Source organism: Ptychodera flava, chromosome 22, assembly GCF_041260155.1.
Source record: "Ptychodera flava strain L36383 chromosome 22, AS_Pfla_20210202, whole genome shotgun sequence".
In the NCBI taxonomy this organism is placed as follows: Eukaryota; Metazoa; Hemichordata; class Enteropneusta; family Ptychoderidae; genus Ptychodera; species Ptychodera flava.
The window spans coordinates 22,816,727-22,834,665 of NC_091949.1; the positions used below are offsets into that span (position 1 = coordinate 22,816,727).

Genomic DNA, 17,939 nt, shown 5'->3' on the forward strand with positions numbered 1-17,939 from the left:
TTCTGGTCCAGTCAAATATTCAAATGTAAATAATTCTTGTACATTTTACACATATGGACGTTAAGTTGACAAGCTAAAAGTGAATATCTATGACATGCTTTTAGTGAGTTACTGGCCCTCTAATGTTCCATTCCCGAAAACTGTCATTTCCTTGAAAGGGCATTTTCTGCATGTACGTACTACATTCGAAGGGAATATTTCAGGAAAGTCGTTTTTTTATACCAACAGCAAATCTCTTGTTCTTGAATGTTACTGTGTGCAGTTAAAGGGCATTTCCGGCAATAAATAAGGTCAGCGGGTACATAGGGTCTTACCGTTGTAGTTTCTATTTTTTGCCTGACTAGTAAATTCTAACGTGACAAGTTTAAGTTCCACTTCTTTTGCGTAAAACCTAAACGATTGGAAGCGGGCAAAATAAGTCATAGCTGATATTTTGATATTTGTTTTCTGTTAATTAAATACACTTTGCCGGTAGACTTTACGCTGATCTGTTGCATTTTTATTTATCTATAGTGCGACTGTTGGAAATTACATAATCGTTTGGACAAGAACGTAAACTTTTTACGTCCATGTATCTGTAATATCATTTGTATGATATGTTTCGCTTTTGAAAGGGAAGTTTCTTTTGCTGAGCCTGGTATGAACTTGTACCTATAAACGGGTGGTAGATTAATTGAGCACAAGGCTTGCATGATTAAAATGAGTCGCTAATTTGGAAAACAAGTGAAGCATAGACAAGCACAATGAAATGATTACCCTTCAAGTTGATTTATCTGTATTTTGTGAGATTTTTTGTGCGATTATTAGAATATTACAACATTTTCATCACTGGCCTGTTATTTATAGATCAAAGCGCGTGTTAATGCATTTCGCCCTTACGGCGCATGCACGACTTTTATGCAAAATACTTTCACCCAAGGAACGTAAGTGTCTCACGCCGGTTGGACTTTCAACGGTAGTGCTTTCTCTGGGGTATTCTCCTCAATATTGACAAGTTCGGTGTTTTCGGTAAGTACTTAACCCTAATCATTATCATTTTAATATTTCTACCACGATGCCACATAAAGTGTCCCGTGGATTTATTCAATAATTTGGCGAATATGAGCTGAATGTAGAGCGCACCTTCCCGGCATCGCGGCACACCAGCGTATTCAATATGGCGACGAAGCATTTGTATGCTCTCACAGTAAATGTGTACTACAAACGTAACTTTGACATTTATGTGCCTGTTTCTCCAATCGTTTACCGCCATAATCTTCATACGGGTATTTGAGTTAAAATAGGTCTCGATCTTGCCGAATGCACATCCTCTATGACGAACATTGTGTAGAACAGTAAGGGATATGTAACAATTACTGGCTGTGGACTGCAGCGTGAACGATGACCTTTCCCCGTGTGCCCCGTGCTCATGCCATCCTAGAGAAACCACCAATCAACTCCTTAAGGCTTAATAGGGGGTTCTCGCAGAATAGTTTTCGACGGGTAGTCGGTACAACAATGGTGATAGTTTGCGAAGGCCATTAGTGTTACCCAGAACTAGGAAAATGGCGTCACATTGTATGTCTTGTAATGTAAGAATATACGATAAGCCTCACAGTCATGCTTTGAAGCCATATGCTGGTGACTAAGCCTCGGATCGATACAGAGGTCAGGTTGACTCTTTGCGGTCATCACTTCTTCCACTGTTTCACCCAGTAGTTCGGAGACGCACCATTCACACTTGCCACAAGAATACTTAGTCATTCAAGTTCAAGTCTACCAAATGTCATTTGTGTGTCATAACTGATAACATCTCATTTAAAAAAATGCCCTAATGGTATAATAAATTTCCATACATGATTCGCTCACAACTACAGAAGCCATTGGCACTGTCACTGACGATACAACAATAGTGTGATCATATCCCAGCAAACCCATGGTGATTCTTGTACACTGTGGGTCATATCTGTTTAAAATTACAGTGTACATGATTGAACTCATTACAGTTTTCGCAAATTTTGTGTTTGCATATCTTATACATATGATTGAAAGACAATGGTACATATAATTCTCAAAAAACCTTGTTAAATAAGACACAATACTGTATTATGTCTTATTTAATAGGTTTTTTTACACAAAAATTTACAAAGTATTCATGGTTTTCATTGCTGATATTTAAAATTCAGAGTATCTTTGTGTCACAAGGACTGTGTGTATTCTCACATGCTTCAGTGATGCTGGTATAATTGTATGCAAAATCCTACCAAGCCATATTTGGTTACATCTGACATCCTGTAACTTTAGACTTAAACATCTGAAACATCATTTTTTGTCAGGATTGATCAGAAAGGAGCATAGGGACGTAAATTTTTACCCAAGTGTACATCATTCATTTAATCTTTGTACCACAAGGGAGTACAGGTAGACAGGCAGATATGAATACCATTTTATATCAGTGTACTACTGTTCATTTGCCAAGGCTATGCACAATAGAGATTGGTGGTGTTTTCTGTTATCAGTCAAATGACAATTTCGCCAACATAGTATGCAGTAAGAATGAAAGCAATTCATTTGGAGTTAATACTGAGCATAAACTTTCTGCGAACGTAGGGTGTATCTCCCATATGTTTGCATATTGTCTTTCTAAAGGCATCGTACTGAAAATGGTTGGTAAATTTTGAATGTTTGTTCACTTTCACTAATAGGGCTAGTAGGGCACTAGTAGGGCTTCCTCATGAAGAGTACAGCACCATTTAATCATCACCAAGCCTCAGAATATACAAAAAAATATAAATCAAGCTAAAGTTAGAAAATGCTACCTGACAATATGGTTTTCTTATTGCTTCCACTAAGACGGCATCTTTGTTCAAGGTAACTAGGAAAACAACATTAGATGAATTATGTAATTTCCCTAACAAAATCACTGTTCCTTTAATGAGAGTCAATTTGTACCCCATAGAACCAAAAGGCAGAGTGGAACTGTTTATCCATCATAATTCATTAACCTAATTCATCAGTAATTTAATGAGATGTGGGTGACTTGAAGTGAAGACACAAACCAGTCCTCAGCTTCTGGGTCAAATTTGATATGATGCCAAGAATCTATAGTACTAGTTAGTTAAAACCAGATATGTCAAAGAAGTATAATAATATAATATGAATCAGCTTTAGATGCATACAGTATTGAACGTCATTAGATGATTATAATAATTATGACTTCACTTTGTGTGGATATGTCAGTCTTCCATGTCCATCAGATTTTTATGGCAGATTCAGAGAAATTACTTGCAGTTGACGAGAAATTTTATCACTATAAATTACAGTATATTCAAATTGTATAGCTGTACTCACAGTGGTAAATGTTGAGGCTATGTACACACATTACATAAGGGCTCTCAAAGCGCTTGATTCTAGAGCAAATATTTCCCAAGCACAGGAATGCCAGTCCCCAACCCTTTTTACTTAGTATACGATGATGCAGAGGTAAATTTTTCCCTGTCTCCATTCCCAACCTCCCCCATCCCCAATGTTTTCAGGCTCCCCATAGGTATGCCAGTGCATTCATATTAGAACAGAAATGCTATGGCACCAGTGTTCCTAAACCATTTATTTTTCCTCCCAAACCCAGGCGATAAACCCTGTGATTTCTCCAATGGTGTCGTGGAAAGTAATGATGTCCTAGATTAAGTGAAACAGATTCATTGTACTTTAGATTTATTAGATTGCCTTCTGAAATCTTCAGATGTGTCGGTATAGATTAATAGGTCAGCTTACTGGCATTGGCAACATGCTAATAATATGTACATTCATAAATATAACCTTGTAATACAAGTGTTGATAATTACATTTTCATTATTGTACATGGCGCAAAGCTTTATTGGGATTGCAGTTGCTATTTTACACCATTAAAATACAAGTTGACCCTAGATTAAGTAGATATCTCTAAAGAGTATTTACTAATACATGTTTTCATTGCAGGGTCATCTATACATAGCCTCTGAAAATGAAGATCCTCATAGCCACAATTTTATGCATAGCAGCATTTTACACAGGTAAGATTCTGTTGCCAAACAAGTGTTTTGCTAATTCCAGTACACATCCACTATACTATTCTAATAAAATTTGAAAATTTAGAAATATTCCAAAGAGACTTTGCAATGGTTTAATTAAGGTTGTTAAAAGCTTGTTCATATACGTGCAGTAGTTTCGCAACGCCAGGTTGATTTCAATGTCAAATCTTCTTATTTCCCGTCTCCGAGGAAGTTTAATGACCTCGTCTTCATCAGGCATGACCAAATAACCTTCAAAATTCTAATCTTTTATAGTGAAAATGTATTAGTCACACAATCTTGTGGTATAAGGATGTTATGAAACTGATATGCAGAGGACATTGTGAAATATTTGAAAACTATCTATGCATTGCACATGCTCGTATATTCATGATGTTCTTGCAGTGATACAGTGAAATCAAAAATGTTTTTGAGCTAGATAAGAAGATTGAATAAAAATTTAAAAATTTGAATTAAAATTAAAATTAAGTTAAATCTTTCAGAGCATTTGAAAAATATAAAATGATATGCAAATCAGTTTTGGTAGTATTGGTACATGAGCTGCACAGTGTGGTTTATCAAATCACTTATGTACCATAGTGTGAAGAATTTTTTTTATATTTATGTCACAGTCTTGCTTCTTACTTAACTGAAACTTTGAGATTCAGCTGTGTGCAAGTGCTTTGGCACTCTGCGACCTCCGACCCTACAGTATATCTGAAGGGTGCCTTGTTTGATATCTGTTCTTCATCAAAATCTTGTTTGAACCAATCATATCACAGTATTTTTTTTATTAAAAGTATGCCTGTTAATAGGACTGCTCATGTGGCTTGGTAAGAGTGTGATCAAGATTAGCATTTCATGAATGTAGCCTTCTTGGTTGCTCCACCTATATAACCTGTCACATATATAAACAAATAACACAAGGAATCCCTAGTTTGTTTTCGTTAACATCACATAACTAAATTCTGGTTTTCAAAAATTGAGCTTGAAAAGATCAATCTTTTCCATTCAAGAATGAAATCTTTCCACACCTTGAAAACTTCAAGGTGAGCATTCCTCTATGCTAAGTGAAAAAGAGGCCCCTTTTATGTCACAAGAAGTTGCTTAAAGATCCATTCATAAAAGAATTCTGACTGAACTAGTTTAGCAACACATAATGCTCGCGTACAGTTATTTTTATTTGCCATCTTGAGCGATTATGCAAAGTGGGCCAATAAATGTTTTGATTGACAGTGTTGTCATGACCACGCGATGATTATATATGAAACGATACCATAATTATGTGACCAATATTTAAATTAGGCTAAACCTTATTTACATGATGGAGAAGTGTGGCTTGTCAGCAAATTGTCGGCAGCACTTATTTACTTTTAGATCACGATGGAAACTTACACTACGCCTTCAGTCATGGTATAGGGTCAGAGGTTGTGGAGCGCCCTCATACGGCTAAATCTTTCAATCTTAGTTCTTACATGATAAGCAGAGGTCCATACAAAGAAGTGGTGTATCCGATTTAGTGATAGTAGTTGGGTTACTCTTCAGCAAAAAAAATTAGCTCTGACAAGGCCAGCTTGTGGTTGTCTTTGATTTGCAAGTGTGCATGAATCATTTAATTTCATGCATTGTTCTCCACAGGTTCGGAAAATTAGATGGATGATCATTTACATAACAATGCATTATTTGTATATTTGTGTTGTGAAATGTGGTCTTTTGTACACTTATTGAAATAGTAATACATTGCTCCAAAAAACAGAGGGGTTGCCTATTACCCCCCCAAAAAAAAACCAAAAAACAAAACAATAACAAACAAAAACAAAAAAAAAACACAACAAACCAAATCTCTTTGTGGAGAGCCCTTTCAAGCATTAATGTAAAAGTTATATTGTTTGTTTCAGCTGATGCTCTCAAATGTCTCCAGTGTGCTGGTGTAGGTTACAACAACTGCGGTGGAGTCAAAGGCAATGAGAAAAAGATGAAGGCCCTGGAATGTGAAGAAGATGCTAATTTTTGTTACACTCAGAGGGAAGATTCAGATGAAGGAGTTGGTAAGCTCACCTGATCTTTGTTCACTACCTTTCACAGCTTGTACTGTCATCTTGTGACATTTCCAGATCTCTGTCCAAAAGTTTGTCTTCAGCTAATACAACACCGCCTAAAAATCTAAAAAATTTCAACAAAATGGACAATAACGCCCCAATTCTGAATTCTTTGCGTAACAGTCAGTGAAACAATTTACCAAATGATTAGATCGTCCCTGAAAAGGGTTACATCCATCTAACGTGTTCAATTTTATACCTCAGTGTGTACCATCAACCTTGTAAAAGGTTGCAGTTTATACACATGGTACAGACACTAATTTTTTTATATTTTCCAAAGTCATGGACAGAAAGAAGCCTAGTAAGAACTAATTTTCAAGTGTAGACATTAAAAATCTTTCAGACTCTTTGAATAAACTCACGCAATTTCAACTGTTGTCTTTTTTTCAGTGACTTATTCTGCATACAGTCGAGGATGTCTGAGGCAGGACATGCAAAATGGCTGTATCTTCGATGATGAGAAGAAAGTTACACTTTGTTTGAGTACCTGTGGCAAAGATGGATGTAACCGTGACAACGGAGTGGGTGCAGTCAGCGCTGTGTTTTCAACCGTTGCATTATTTGCCATTGTCACTGTTATTTTACAATGATCAATGTAGTATATTTTAATCCTCCCCTTCTCTACCCCTCCCCATCCCCCCTCTCCAAATCAAGTTTGAAAATATTTTTTTGCTTCATAACTCGGATCTTCAAGGGTATCAACATTGTTCAGGTCAAGTTCATCAATGTTTGCTGCTGTTTGTGGTTTCGCCCAAGGACATTTATGCATTCAATTTCCACACTTTGTGATCTTTGAAAAGGCAATAGTTCTTGTCGTGTTGGTCAAATAGTGTCAAAGGCAGTGTATTCTAAGACTGAACCATCAGTGTCCCAATAATTGTAAAGCAATGTCGTGTCACAGAAATGTAATTTGAGTAGTTGTCAGCACTGTAAAATAGCAGAATGAATTAAAAAGTAAAAAGCTTTAGCTCTGTCATGAATGACATAAATTAAACCTGATGAGGTAAAATGGATGGAATTACAAATGTTGGTGCACAAGAATAATTGGAATCAAACGGTAGCAATCATTGATGAAATAGTCACCGTATCTGTCAACTGAAAAATTATTCAATTGATATCTCTTCATTCATATATGAATTTGTGCATATATTTGCATATATTTGCATATGTACACACTCATTGTATGAAAGTGCAATGTGAATATTATTCTAACCCTTCCCCTCTGATGTCCCAGATTATTGACACCCTTTACTCCCGGGCATTTTTTTAAACTTTTCTTTTGTCGACACAAGTAAGTGAAGGTAAAGGCGATAGTACATAGAAGCCGGTTTTTTTTATGTTTACCCATTGAATTTGTTCATGTTTATTAATTCACCGTTTTCCCAGGGTGCAAAGTTTGTATATTGGTGTAAACAGAGATTTCTCGAATAATCACTTTTACCGTGTTAACATTCTTTTGAAGATCTTCTCTATTCTCATCCTGTTTGTGTAGATATATTTTCACATCTGCGTAAAACGATTATAGATCAATCTCCAAATTCATCCAAAATGATGATAATTTTCATTTTCTTTTAATTTTTATATACATTAATTCCGTTGAACACTTCAACCTTTGTTTTTCTCCCCTACTATGCAATAAATAACAGAAATTGTGATAATAATAGCAAATCGTGGATGACCCTGTAGATAAAGATGTGGAATTACTGTAAGTTAGTCTCCTGTTGTTATTTCTGTGAAAATAAGAGAATTTAGATTAAAAAACTCTGTATATTTGCAGAGTTGGTGTACTGGTATGTTGTGTTTTTGTTTTTCCGTCATTTTTAGCACAAAAAAATTCAAGGGAGTGGCTTTCATTTAATTGTGATCCTGTCGTCATGGAATTCTCTGAATGCTGTCAGTAAGACTGTCTTTCCTAAATGTCAAGTTGCTTGCGCAGTTTGGTTACACACTATTTTTGCTGTACATGATTGCATAACTGTGTGGTGGTTGAAGTATTATATATCCCAGTGGATAAAAAAGGCTCTTTCATCCCTCATGGTTGTCCAGCATGGTATGTAATTCTTACACTCCCCCCCCCCCCCCCCCCCCCCCAACTTTTTGCTAGCCTGTTGTCAGTATTTAAGGTAGAAGGCCTCGGGGACATATTCAAGCTTTTATAATTCTTTTTTGATCAAAGGTGGTGGTGTAAGAAAAATTTTGACGGTATTAGTTTTTTGAAAATCAATAATTTTATTTTTTCTCCATTGAGTTAACGCAGGGGTGGCAGCCATTTTGAATTTCAAATATAGGTAAATCCTGGGTAATTTGTTTCTCTAGTATCAAAATTTGTACGATTACCCCCGAATTTTAGTCATGATTTTGAATGAGGTGGGTTAAAAGATTCCTTTAGGAAGTTTGAGCAAAAGTTAAGTCTTTCACTTTTAGGGTGCATACTACCTTAAATCCAGCTGCCACTTTGATAAAATAGGGCTCAACCAATGTCCTGTGGTGGAAAGGCCAATGTCCTGTGGTGGAAAGGTCAGATTTACAACCATGCTGCATGACCAATAGGGTAGCCAGTACAGTATGTCAGAATATTGTGTCATACATCACTGCCGTGAGGGATTAAAATTGAGGTTTTCTCTGTACATCGTTCTGTAACATTGGTTCACCTGAAGAGCTTGGTCCAACCCTCCATCTGAAAACATCAACATTTACTTAGGGGGCTCTCCCATGACCTTGCGAGGCAACTGCACCCCCTAAGTTAATGCTGATTTGTAAATTTGCTCAGTGAAGGCCCAGGATTCATCAGGTTTGGCATCATCCTTGCGGCATGGCCGGCCCAATGTGTTTCTCAGATCCAGCTTGGCCTCTCCGTTTGTCAAACTAAAGCCAGGGTACAAGTTTTAGCAAGATTTGAATCGGTGAATTTTGAAAAAATATGTTTTCTTATCTTGTTTAGAGCGTACATTGGAACGTGAGATATCATCAGAACCAACTCTCAACACTTAAACTTTCTTCAGTGTTTCCATAATAAATTTCAGAAGCATAGATGTAAATTAGCTCCATTGTATGGGCTTTTCAGATTAATATACTTTTCATGTACATTACCAAAGACAGTAGCATTCAAAAGGGATTATTAATCAAACAAGTGTATCAAATATAGTCATTTTTCATGTCAATTTCCATGATTTATAGGTTAATTTTAATTTATAAGTCGCCATAAATCATAATGCAGCAGAGTAGTGTGTACTTTTCAGGTCAAGAGAGGTCATGACATACCAACCTGTGAAAGAGATCCAAGTGTGAATTCTGTTCTTTTGAATGACCTTGAGGCTTTCATTTCAGAATGTGTGTAAATAATTGTACAGTGACGAAAGAAAGAAACAAACCGGGCATTATGAGTGACATTGTATTTGACTTTCCCTGAGATGCTATCATGTTACATACTCTTGAAATGATTTCATTGATTCCAAGACCTCCCCCCCCCCCTCCCCCATAAGGGGGCATGTTCAGATTGTGTTGGTATGTTACCACCTATATTTAGACCAGTTGTTCAGAGTGGACATTTGATTTGACTACAATCAAATCATTAAGAATGACTTGCCTCGATTTCATATTACACAGACTTGTACTGAGAATCAGTTGAATTCTATGGAAGTGGTGCGAAAACATAAAATCAATTTCTGATAAACTGCTAGTGAATGAGTATATGACATTGAGTATACAGAAATTTGTTTCATTTTACCAACTGTCTTTCTTATGTGTTTCTTTAGGGTTTCCTTCAACCTTTTTCTTTGCACTCTGTATATCTGTTGTTCACTCATACAACATCTGCAGCAAAACCCACCTACAAAGAAAATGGATTACTCCATTGCACAGCCAAAATGTGCAAGTCTAAATCATTGTATAGGGCTCTTAGTCACCTGGTTAGATTTATTCAGTTGGCAATCAACATACCTGTGTATGTAACCCTACATACCACCCTGAAACATGACCTTTGACCTAAAGAATACTACAAGGTTGTAGGTGAATGATACTGGGGGCAATCACTACAAAACCAATGAAGTGTGTTCCTAGGGGGTCCTCCCATAGCTTTTTAAGCAACTGTACTCCTTAGGAATATGTTGATTTGAAGAATTCTCAGTGTGGGTCAAGTCATCTGCAGTCTCACTGTGTTTTGTAATGGAAGAAAGGCTCAAGGAATATGTTAAATGCTAATATTCTAGATTAATTTTTATCGTGGCATGCTAATTTCACACCTTTACACTGTGTTCACTTTCTTTTGATAATCGGCACTGTAGATAGTTTTCACAAGTACAAATCTGTCTAGTGGACAGACTTTGTTCATTTTTCTGTTTTAAGTCTGTATATTGACATCTTCAGAATGCTGAAATAATTCCTTCCTTCAAGATGTGTACATTTTCAGTGGATAAATAAAAAGATGTTTTTTTACCCGAAACTAGTTCAAACATTCTGTCCTCTGTCTCGAAATTTATGGTATGGGTTGCCCAGTGATTATGTTTCTGAAGTTTTGGAAAGGTAATGAAAGCTGCAAAAGTCTGCTGAAATGCAAGCTTTGAAGTAAAGCATCCCCATGTGGCGTATTAAAGGGTCAGTCCCACCATACTTTTAGGGCTCAGACATGTCTTTATCATAGTTGTGGTGGGTCTGAAGTTGTAACTGAGAAAATATTTCCGCACTAAAGAGTCTTATTTAATCACTTTCGTGATTTATGGTATCGTACCATTTCAAAGAAAATGTGAAAAAGTGATGGTGCCTTCTGTTCAATCATTGCAGTTTTTTCCAGAGATTGCCGAGCATGCCTCGTTTTCTGCCATATACTACCCCATAATTGTGCAAAGAATTTGTATTTTTTTATATTTCCCTGGCATCATATCCTGAGAGTGATGCTTTTAAATTTCACTTGATAAATTACATTTAGAGATGGCTAAAATCATCTCGCCTGGGTGACTTCTAGCAAAATTAGGTTTGAATCTAGCCCACTCTTTGCACTTCTTTTGTCTGCAACCGTGCAATTTGTGATTTTGAATCTTGCTTCGGTGACGCTTTAGTGGCTGTATTTTTGCAGTCACTGTTCTATTGCACACACGCACCACTATCAGACAGGACAGTGTGTGCTTGAGTTCATTCATTGTATTTACTGAATTGAGCAAGTGTAGAAACTGAGCAATAGTGTTGTATTGCTGTATTATCTCCCAGCACTGGGTGTATCGTGAGATTTGAATCATGACACATGGAGAAGCAAGTGCATATACTGAGTGAACTTGTTAAAATAGAGTAGTATACCTGTGGCCGAAGTGCTATATTAATTGCTATTATATTGTAACAGTATATTGAAATTCTGGCTTGCAATGCTATATAGAATGTAATATCACGAATATAGCACTAATTATTTCAGGTCATGACAAATATCAGATTGCTGTTTTCATCAATGTACTGGCAAGTATACTGGCATAGTAGTGATAGAGCAACAGTACTGAACAATTATATGCGTTTCAAAGATTAGCATATAATTGCTATCTATTCATTACACGAGAGAGAATTCCTTTGATTGATGCTTGTGTCACCAGGTGTTGAATGCGTATATATTGGTGTAAAGGTCTTTTGTCTTCAGTCTCTGTTGAAACTCCACGATGTCCACACAAGTATTTTTTATGTGTATATTTTCTAAATCTTGTAATGCAGTTTTGTAGGTCTTGTAAGTCTGCTGCCTTTTGACAATACGTTGTAAGGGGGGAATTATGTTAAAAACGTGGCAAGTTTTTCAAGGGTACACAGTATGCTCCTGGGGTGTGATGACCACCGCATACTGCATATTATCTCTGTTGTGTATCATATAGTTATCATTTCTCAAAGTTCAGTATAGATAGAGCATTCATTACAGTCTTGCTCGTAATTCTACTAAAATGTTAATTTCCTTCTGCCAGGAAAGTGGGCATTCAGAATAGTGTGGAAAATTTCCTGTTGTAATTTTTATCTGCTCAGAATATGCAGAGATTTTGGCCTTTGCTACCGTTGAGGGCGCCACTTTTGGACATCACCTTGCTTCTTGGAGCATTGAGGGCGCTATTTGGGAGAACTGGCACAGCCAGATAATACCTCTATGCAGTTTTCTTTTTATGCAAGATATACTTAGGCCAAGAAAAATAAAAGTTGCTTCTAATTCTCGCACACGTCAATTCAGAGCTGCCGCATCAACCTTTCTTTTCTGCTCATGAGGAAATAAAATGAAAAAAATGCAAAAATACGCATAGACAGTGCATAACACAGTGCTGTATAAAACATAACTGTAAACAAAACACCTTACACTAACATGCCATCCAGAACTGTACACAATGTCACTGTTATATTAAGCTGTCAGAACTGTGCAATGCAGCACTATTAAAAGTCAAACCGCAGAAATGTTGCTACAGTGGATACAAAAATACTAAAGCAATACTGCTGTGCATTTTTTCTTTCTATGTGCATTCCATGCTATTTTCATGTTTTTTGAACATTCTTGTTGGTTGAAGAATAGAAAAAAATTGAGAAGAAAAAAAAAACTGTGTCAACACATCACTTTTGCAATATGTCTAGGATGAGAAACAAACTTCTATTTTTCTTGGCCTTATTTAAGCTTGATGCTTTGTGTCAACCAGGTGTGGACATGTCTGCTACCTCAATTTATAATTTAACAAATCGTTATCAGGTGATTATAACACAACTTGTCACCAAGCTTTTTGTTTGACATTTACTACAGCAAATGCCCTCTAGTTGCAGCACAAAGAGTCACTGCAACCAGCTGTCAACATGCCCCCAGTGTTAATTCTCTCTCTCTCTCTCTCTCTCTCTCTCTCTCTCTCTCTCTCTCTCTCTCTCTCTCTCTCTTCCCCCCCCCCAGGTATTCCATTGATCTCGTGCTAGTTCTCTTTCAAATTATTAGAGCAGACACAGGCATTCTCTTTTAAGTGTAACATAGAGTATTTTTATAATCTTTGGTATTTTGCGACTGGTATACAAACTGGTGACAGCAAAGAGATAATGTTCTACATCCAAGATTTCCCCAGCATGTGATGTCATCAACATTTCACTGAATATTTGATTGGCGGATGTCAAATTTCCATCAAACATCCATAGACCTTTGTGGAAGGTCTATGGAACATCCAGAGAGGCTACTTTTAATTGCATGACATATTTGTTTTCCAGAACAATGGGAAGTTCTTGAAAAGTTTCACATGCTCACAGCCAAGGGTATTAATTTGTGACAAGAACAAAACGTAATTTGAATAATGTACTGCATTTGTACCCAGTAAACAAACAAACTAGGATACAATGCTATGATCTGAGCTTTTCCGCTACTGTGACCTATTAAAGCCTGCTAAGAGTAATTTTCCATTCTCTTCATCTGTTAATGGAATCTTTAATAAGTCAATTTCTGTAAAAAAATTAGTTTAGGAAATTGATAATCAATGAAAACAGGTAAAGAAAAATCCTTTCCATTGAAAGGTATCTAGTGTGTAACGTTTACTTTTAGTCATGTTCTATCATAGACCCAAAAAAAATCCTTTTTCCACCGTGCACCGACCTACATACCAATCAAGCAACTGATAACATGGACAAGCGCCCTCAATGGTAGATATCACAAATGCGTCTTCACCTCAACTTCTTGCCAATTCTTGTCCTACAGCACTACAGATATTTTTTGCATATCATTGTCACGGGAGTATTTTAAGTGTTTCTTTAATGAAGTAAATGCCATGATAAGTTGGGTGTTAGCACAGATATTCAACAAATGTCAGTGGGCTTCTAAAAGCATGTTTGAGAGTTTTTTTGGTTGATAATGACTGTTCTACCATTTCAAGGTTAATGGAAAGGTTACTGCCAGGCATGGTCAGTGGTGACTTGACCCAGTATCTGTTTAATTTCAACAAAAATGTGTTGTATGCTTGGAGAATCTTGGATAAAGTTCTTGGTTGATCAACTAAAATGCTAGTGTGAGGACATGGCTGTGTCCCTGACCTTCAAGTTGTCCCATAATAGCACAGATCCATCATCTGAAAACATACATATCTAAAGTATCTAGTAAAAGTCACATTTAGAAATTGTCCTGCGTGTTTCAACATGATTGATTCATGCGATATTTCGATTGATGAATGCATCATTTTACACCCCTTAATCAGTACAATTGCTCCACAATAGTTCTCCACAATAGTCTTGTGTGCCCTAAGAATTGGATGTTTAAACGGTTGGTCTTTAATTACAGTGTTATAAATATTCCTATAAATACACCCATTGTCTTTCATGTGTGTCTGCTTAATTCACACTCTGCATATCTGTTTTTTCCATTAGGTTTTAAATCCGTTAAGAGTTTGCTTTCTGCTTAGTTATGCTTCTTCTGTCCCTATTAATCTCATCAGGAACTAAGCTTTGTGGCTAAAATATCATTGATCTTTGGTTGTACCAATAAAATTAAGGTTTCTTTTAACTTTCATTGCATCAAATACAAGCGATAGTGTGAACATCTAAATAAATTGATATCTAGTGAAAATATGGTGTGGTATCTCGGTGAAACTTCAAAACAATCATGAAATGACCGTAAGGTCACATTTTGGGGCCGACTCGCAGCGATTTCGAAGCTGTTATCCAATTGGGTGGCTGAATCTTACCAATATAATGAAAACAATACAAATAGACTCTCTAAGTGGCTGTGAATAGTGACAATCGACCAATCAGATATAACCTTGCAAGCACGCTGCGAGTCAGCCGACATTTTGCAGGTACTACAGCTGTTGCCATTCTTGGGGGAGCAAGTTGAATGGGTCATAGAATGGGTCTCTGAGAAAAGTTGGCATGCAAATTTCTTTTGTTATGTCTATTGCATAAAAATCAATATCCTTTTTGTTTCATTTAACAGGTGCCACTAGTCTCCCTGCTTTCCATTACGTTATTCTGTATAGCTGAGGACACAATCAGTGGAAAATTTTACTATAAATGCCATCTCAAGCGCATACTTTTCAAAACCATTTACAATAGGAATGCATAATGGAGAAGAAACATGCGTTTAATTAAGAGAATGTTTTCAGAATCTTTAAAACTAGTCTCTGAATTTGTCTTCCCATGGGAGACTTGGTAGACTCTACAATGGTACAAATCACAATGAATCATGGGATATCTCTAGCACTGCAGATATGGCCTGTGTTAAAAGCATGATAAGTGAACCTTTAGGAGAACCATGAAAACAGACATGAATGAAGAAAAAGATGTGAATATGCTTGCAAAGGGATAATGCCTAGAGGTTAAACTGTGACTAACAAAACATTGGTAGAAGAATCACAAACACACACATATTTGCACCATAATCTTCAAATTTTATTACCTTTGGAAAGACACGCCCCAAAGCCTAGAGGAGCCTTTAAGTCCTTTATTTGTACATTTCATGATCAGTAACATTTCAAAGAGATAAAAGTCAGAGACCTTAATGGCTTTTTGTTACAATACTGGATTTACAAGAAGTAATGGCGAAAAATGAGTGGAACTGATTTAGGGTATTCTGCTATGAAAGACGAAAAGATATGTCAAGTGAAGAGATCTTAGAAGTAGCAGAAGCTTTCCCGAGCAAATATATTTTGTAAAGTGGAACTTACTACCGGTATATCAGAACCATTGAGAATCAAAATGGATAACCAGATTACTTTTTCAAGAAAAACTGTACATTGAATGCAAATTTTGGTCCACCATTTACCCTACCCAAATCTTTGTTTTTTTCTCTTTTTTTTGGACATACATAAAATGATGAAAAAGTTGAAGGGAAGCAATAAGGAAAAGACCCTGGACTGTCAACTGCCTGTGAAATGGCAAGCTTTACAGGAACAAAGATGTTCTTAAACTTTCAAAACAGATACCCATCCCTGACTTGCGTTGAAACATTACAAAGTTCCTGACTTCAAATACACAATGCGTGTACAAACTGTGGTATATTTCAGATAGGCACTACACACTTTAAACAGAAGCCCTTTGGCAATAAGAGTTCTTGAAATATCTCACTTTGTCCATGTCTTCTGTGATAGCTTGAAATTTTTCTGCTTAAAACGGACACAACACAGTTCATTGTTTCTTACTTTGATTAAATTTTTCTGTTCCTGATTGTTATTTCATTGTTTCATTCGAGTACAACAGAAGTTTATATGATTTCAAATTGACAATTTATACATGGTTACCTTAAAGTCTGAATTCATACATTTCATATCAAGGTCTATGGACCACAGGCACTGGATATCTTTCTTCCTGACACTAAAGAAGTCTAAAACGAATGAAAGTTTACAACGGGATATTTTTTTTTCAGATTTTGCATAATAAGGAACAACACAAGCTGAATTGCAGACAAAACACTGCATGAGAGTTCTCATAGCTTTTGGAAACACAGCAAAAGTAAAGAGATTAAAATTTAAAAAAAAATTAAAATGACTGAGGGGTCTTCAGAAAAAGACCCCAAACAAGGCAATGATCTTTGCTCTCAAGAGAATGAGCTTTTGAACATTCATGAAATCGTCTGCGAAAAGCACACAGCAAAACTTATAAAGTTCTTGGGAAATATGAGCCAAACACACAAGCCATGAGAGATAGTGGAAATCTGATACAAAAAACACATATGCTTGAAGTACACTGTTGCTGAGAGTTTGGTAGAAAACAGAAATGGTTAGAATTGGGGACAGACTATGCCTTTTTTTTCAGAATTCAGAGACTACCACCCCTATAAAATGAGGAATAATTGACCTTTCAATGTGAAGGTATCTGGGAAAATGCTATTGCTGTGGATTCATGGGGGTGGGAGGGATACCGCTTTTGGCAGTGAGAGTAGTTTAAGATTTCGCGATACTTTTGTAGTATTCACAGAGCACAGTCCAGGCTTTGGGAGCCATGAAGCCGTCGGGTGGGATTTCGCCAGTACGCGCCATTCTTCGCATGCGGGTGCCGGATATGAACTCGAAGTCTTCCTTGCGCTCTGGGTCGTAGAAGTCCATCTTGCCTTTCTTCTTGTTGTATGCAGCTACACGGAATGGTATGATTTCAAGTTGTGTCAACCCTGGTGCCATGGTGAGAACCTATTGGAAGGATAGCATTGCTATTAGTACTGCACTTAGTATGGTCCCAGAGAATGTTCCATACTGTATGCTGCCAAGAGATATACTGATTTTGAACCTTGAGCCGATGAGCTATGTCTTGAACCTTGAGCCAATGGGCTACGTCATGAAATTTCATTGAGTTCGTCAAATTTACATACATACATGAAATTTGCAAAATGGTTTGAGTCCCAGAGAAAGTTTTCAGGCAGCAGTGGTCAAGTTGCCTAGGAGGCCAACAAATTTTACATGAGTGCGTGGAATTTTATGGTCACTTGCATGTGAAAAAAACCTAACATTTCTAAAATTGAATTTAAAAAATGTGAAAATAGGCCCCCATTACAACACTTAGAATCTTTTTTCAATTCTGTCTGAAAGTATAAAAAGTGCTAATGCTATTGTACAGTACGCAGAAAACATATACATACCCTTCTGCCGTGCGAATGATCATAGAGATCTTTAGTACCATCTGGATGGGGCATGCCTGCTGGGTCACGGCCAACAATGTAGAAGTTTGTACCAGCAGCCATTCTGGCTTTGCAGTGCCATTGGACCTGAGAATGAAAATTTTTACAAAAGTTGGCTTTGTGACTACTGGACAACATCAATGGTGATTCAAAACACAGAGATAAAGGCAAGGGTCTTTATTAAGGCAGAGTGTGCCTCAGAAAAGACATACTGACATACTGAATTGGTGTAAACTAGGAACT

General features: G+C 36.8%; 2 protein-coding genes across 3 annotated transcripts in view; one reads left to right on the forward strand and one right to left on the reverse strand.

Annotated features, from left to right (window-relative positions):
* The first annotated feature begins 870 nt into the window (after positions 1-870).
* Positions 871-10,568, forward strand: LOC139122979 (uncharacterized). The gene is made up of 4 exons (XM_070688907.1): positions 871-1,008; positions 3,958-4,031; positions 5,927-6,076; positions 6,518-10,568. The coding sequence occupies exons 2-4, from the start codon at positions 3,983-3,985 to the stop codon at positions 6,715-6,717; spliced, it is 399 nt and encodes a 132-aa protein (XP_070545008.1). The 5' UTR covers positions 871-1,008; positions 3,958-3,982; the 3' UTR covers positions 6,718-10,568.
* A 4,888-nt stretch (positions 10,569-15,456) lies between these two features.
* The window catches only part of LOC139122980 (bifunctional 3'-phosphoadenosine 5'-phosphosulfate synthase-like), a 28,666-nt gene continuing 26,183 nt past the window's right edge, over positions 15,457-17,939 (reverse strand). For both annotated transcript variants that reach the window (XM_070688909.1, XM_070688908.1), the window contains exons 11-12: positions 17,658-17,783; positions 15,457-17,211 (exon numbers count right to left, since the gene is read on the reverse strand). In XM_070688909.1, coding sequence (XP_070545010.1) covers positions 16,969-17,211; positions 17,658-17,783 — 369 coding nt within the window. In that variant the 3' untranslated portion in view covers positions 15,457-16,968. The remainder of the gene's footprint in view (positions 17,212-17,657; positions 17,784-17,939) is intronic.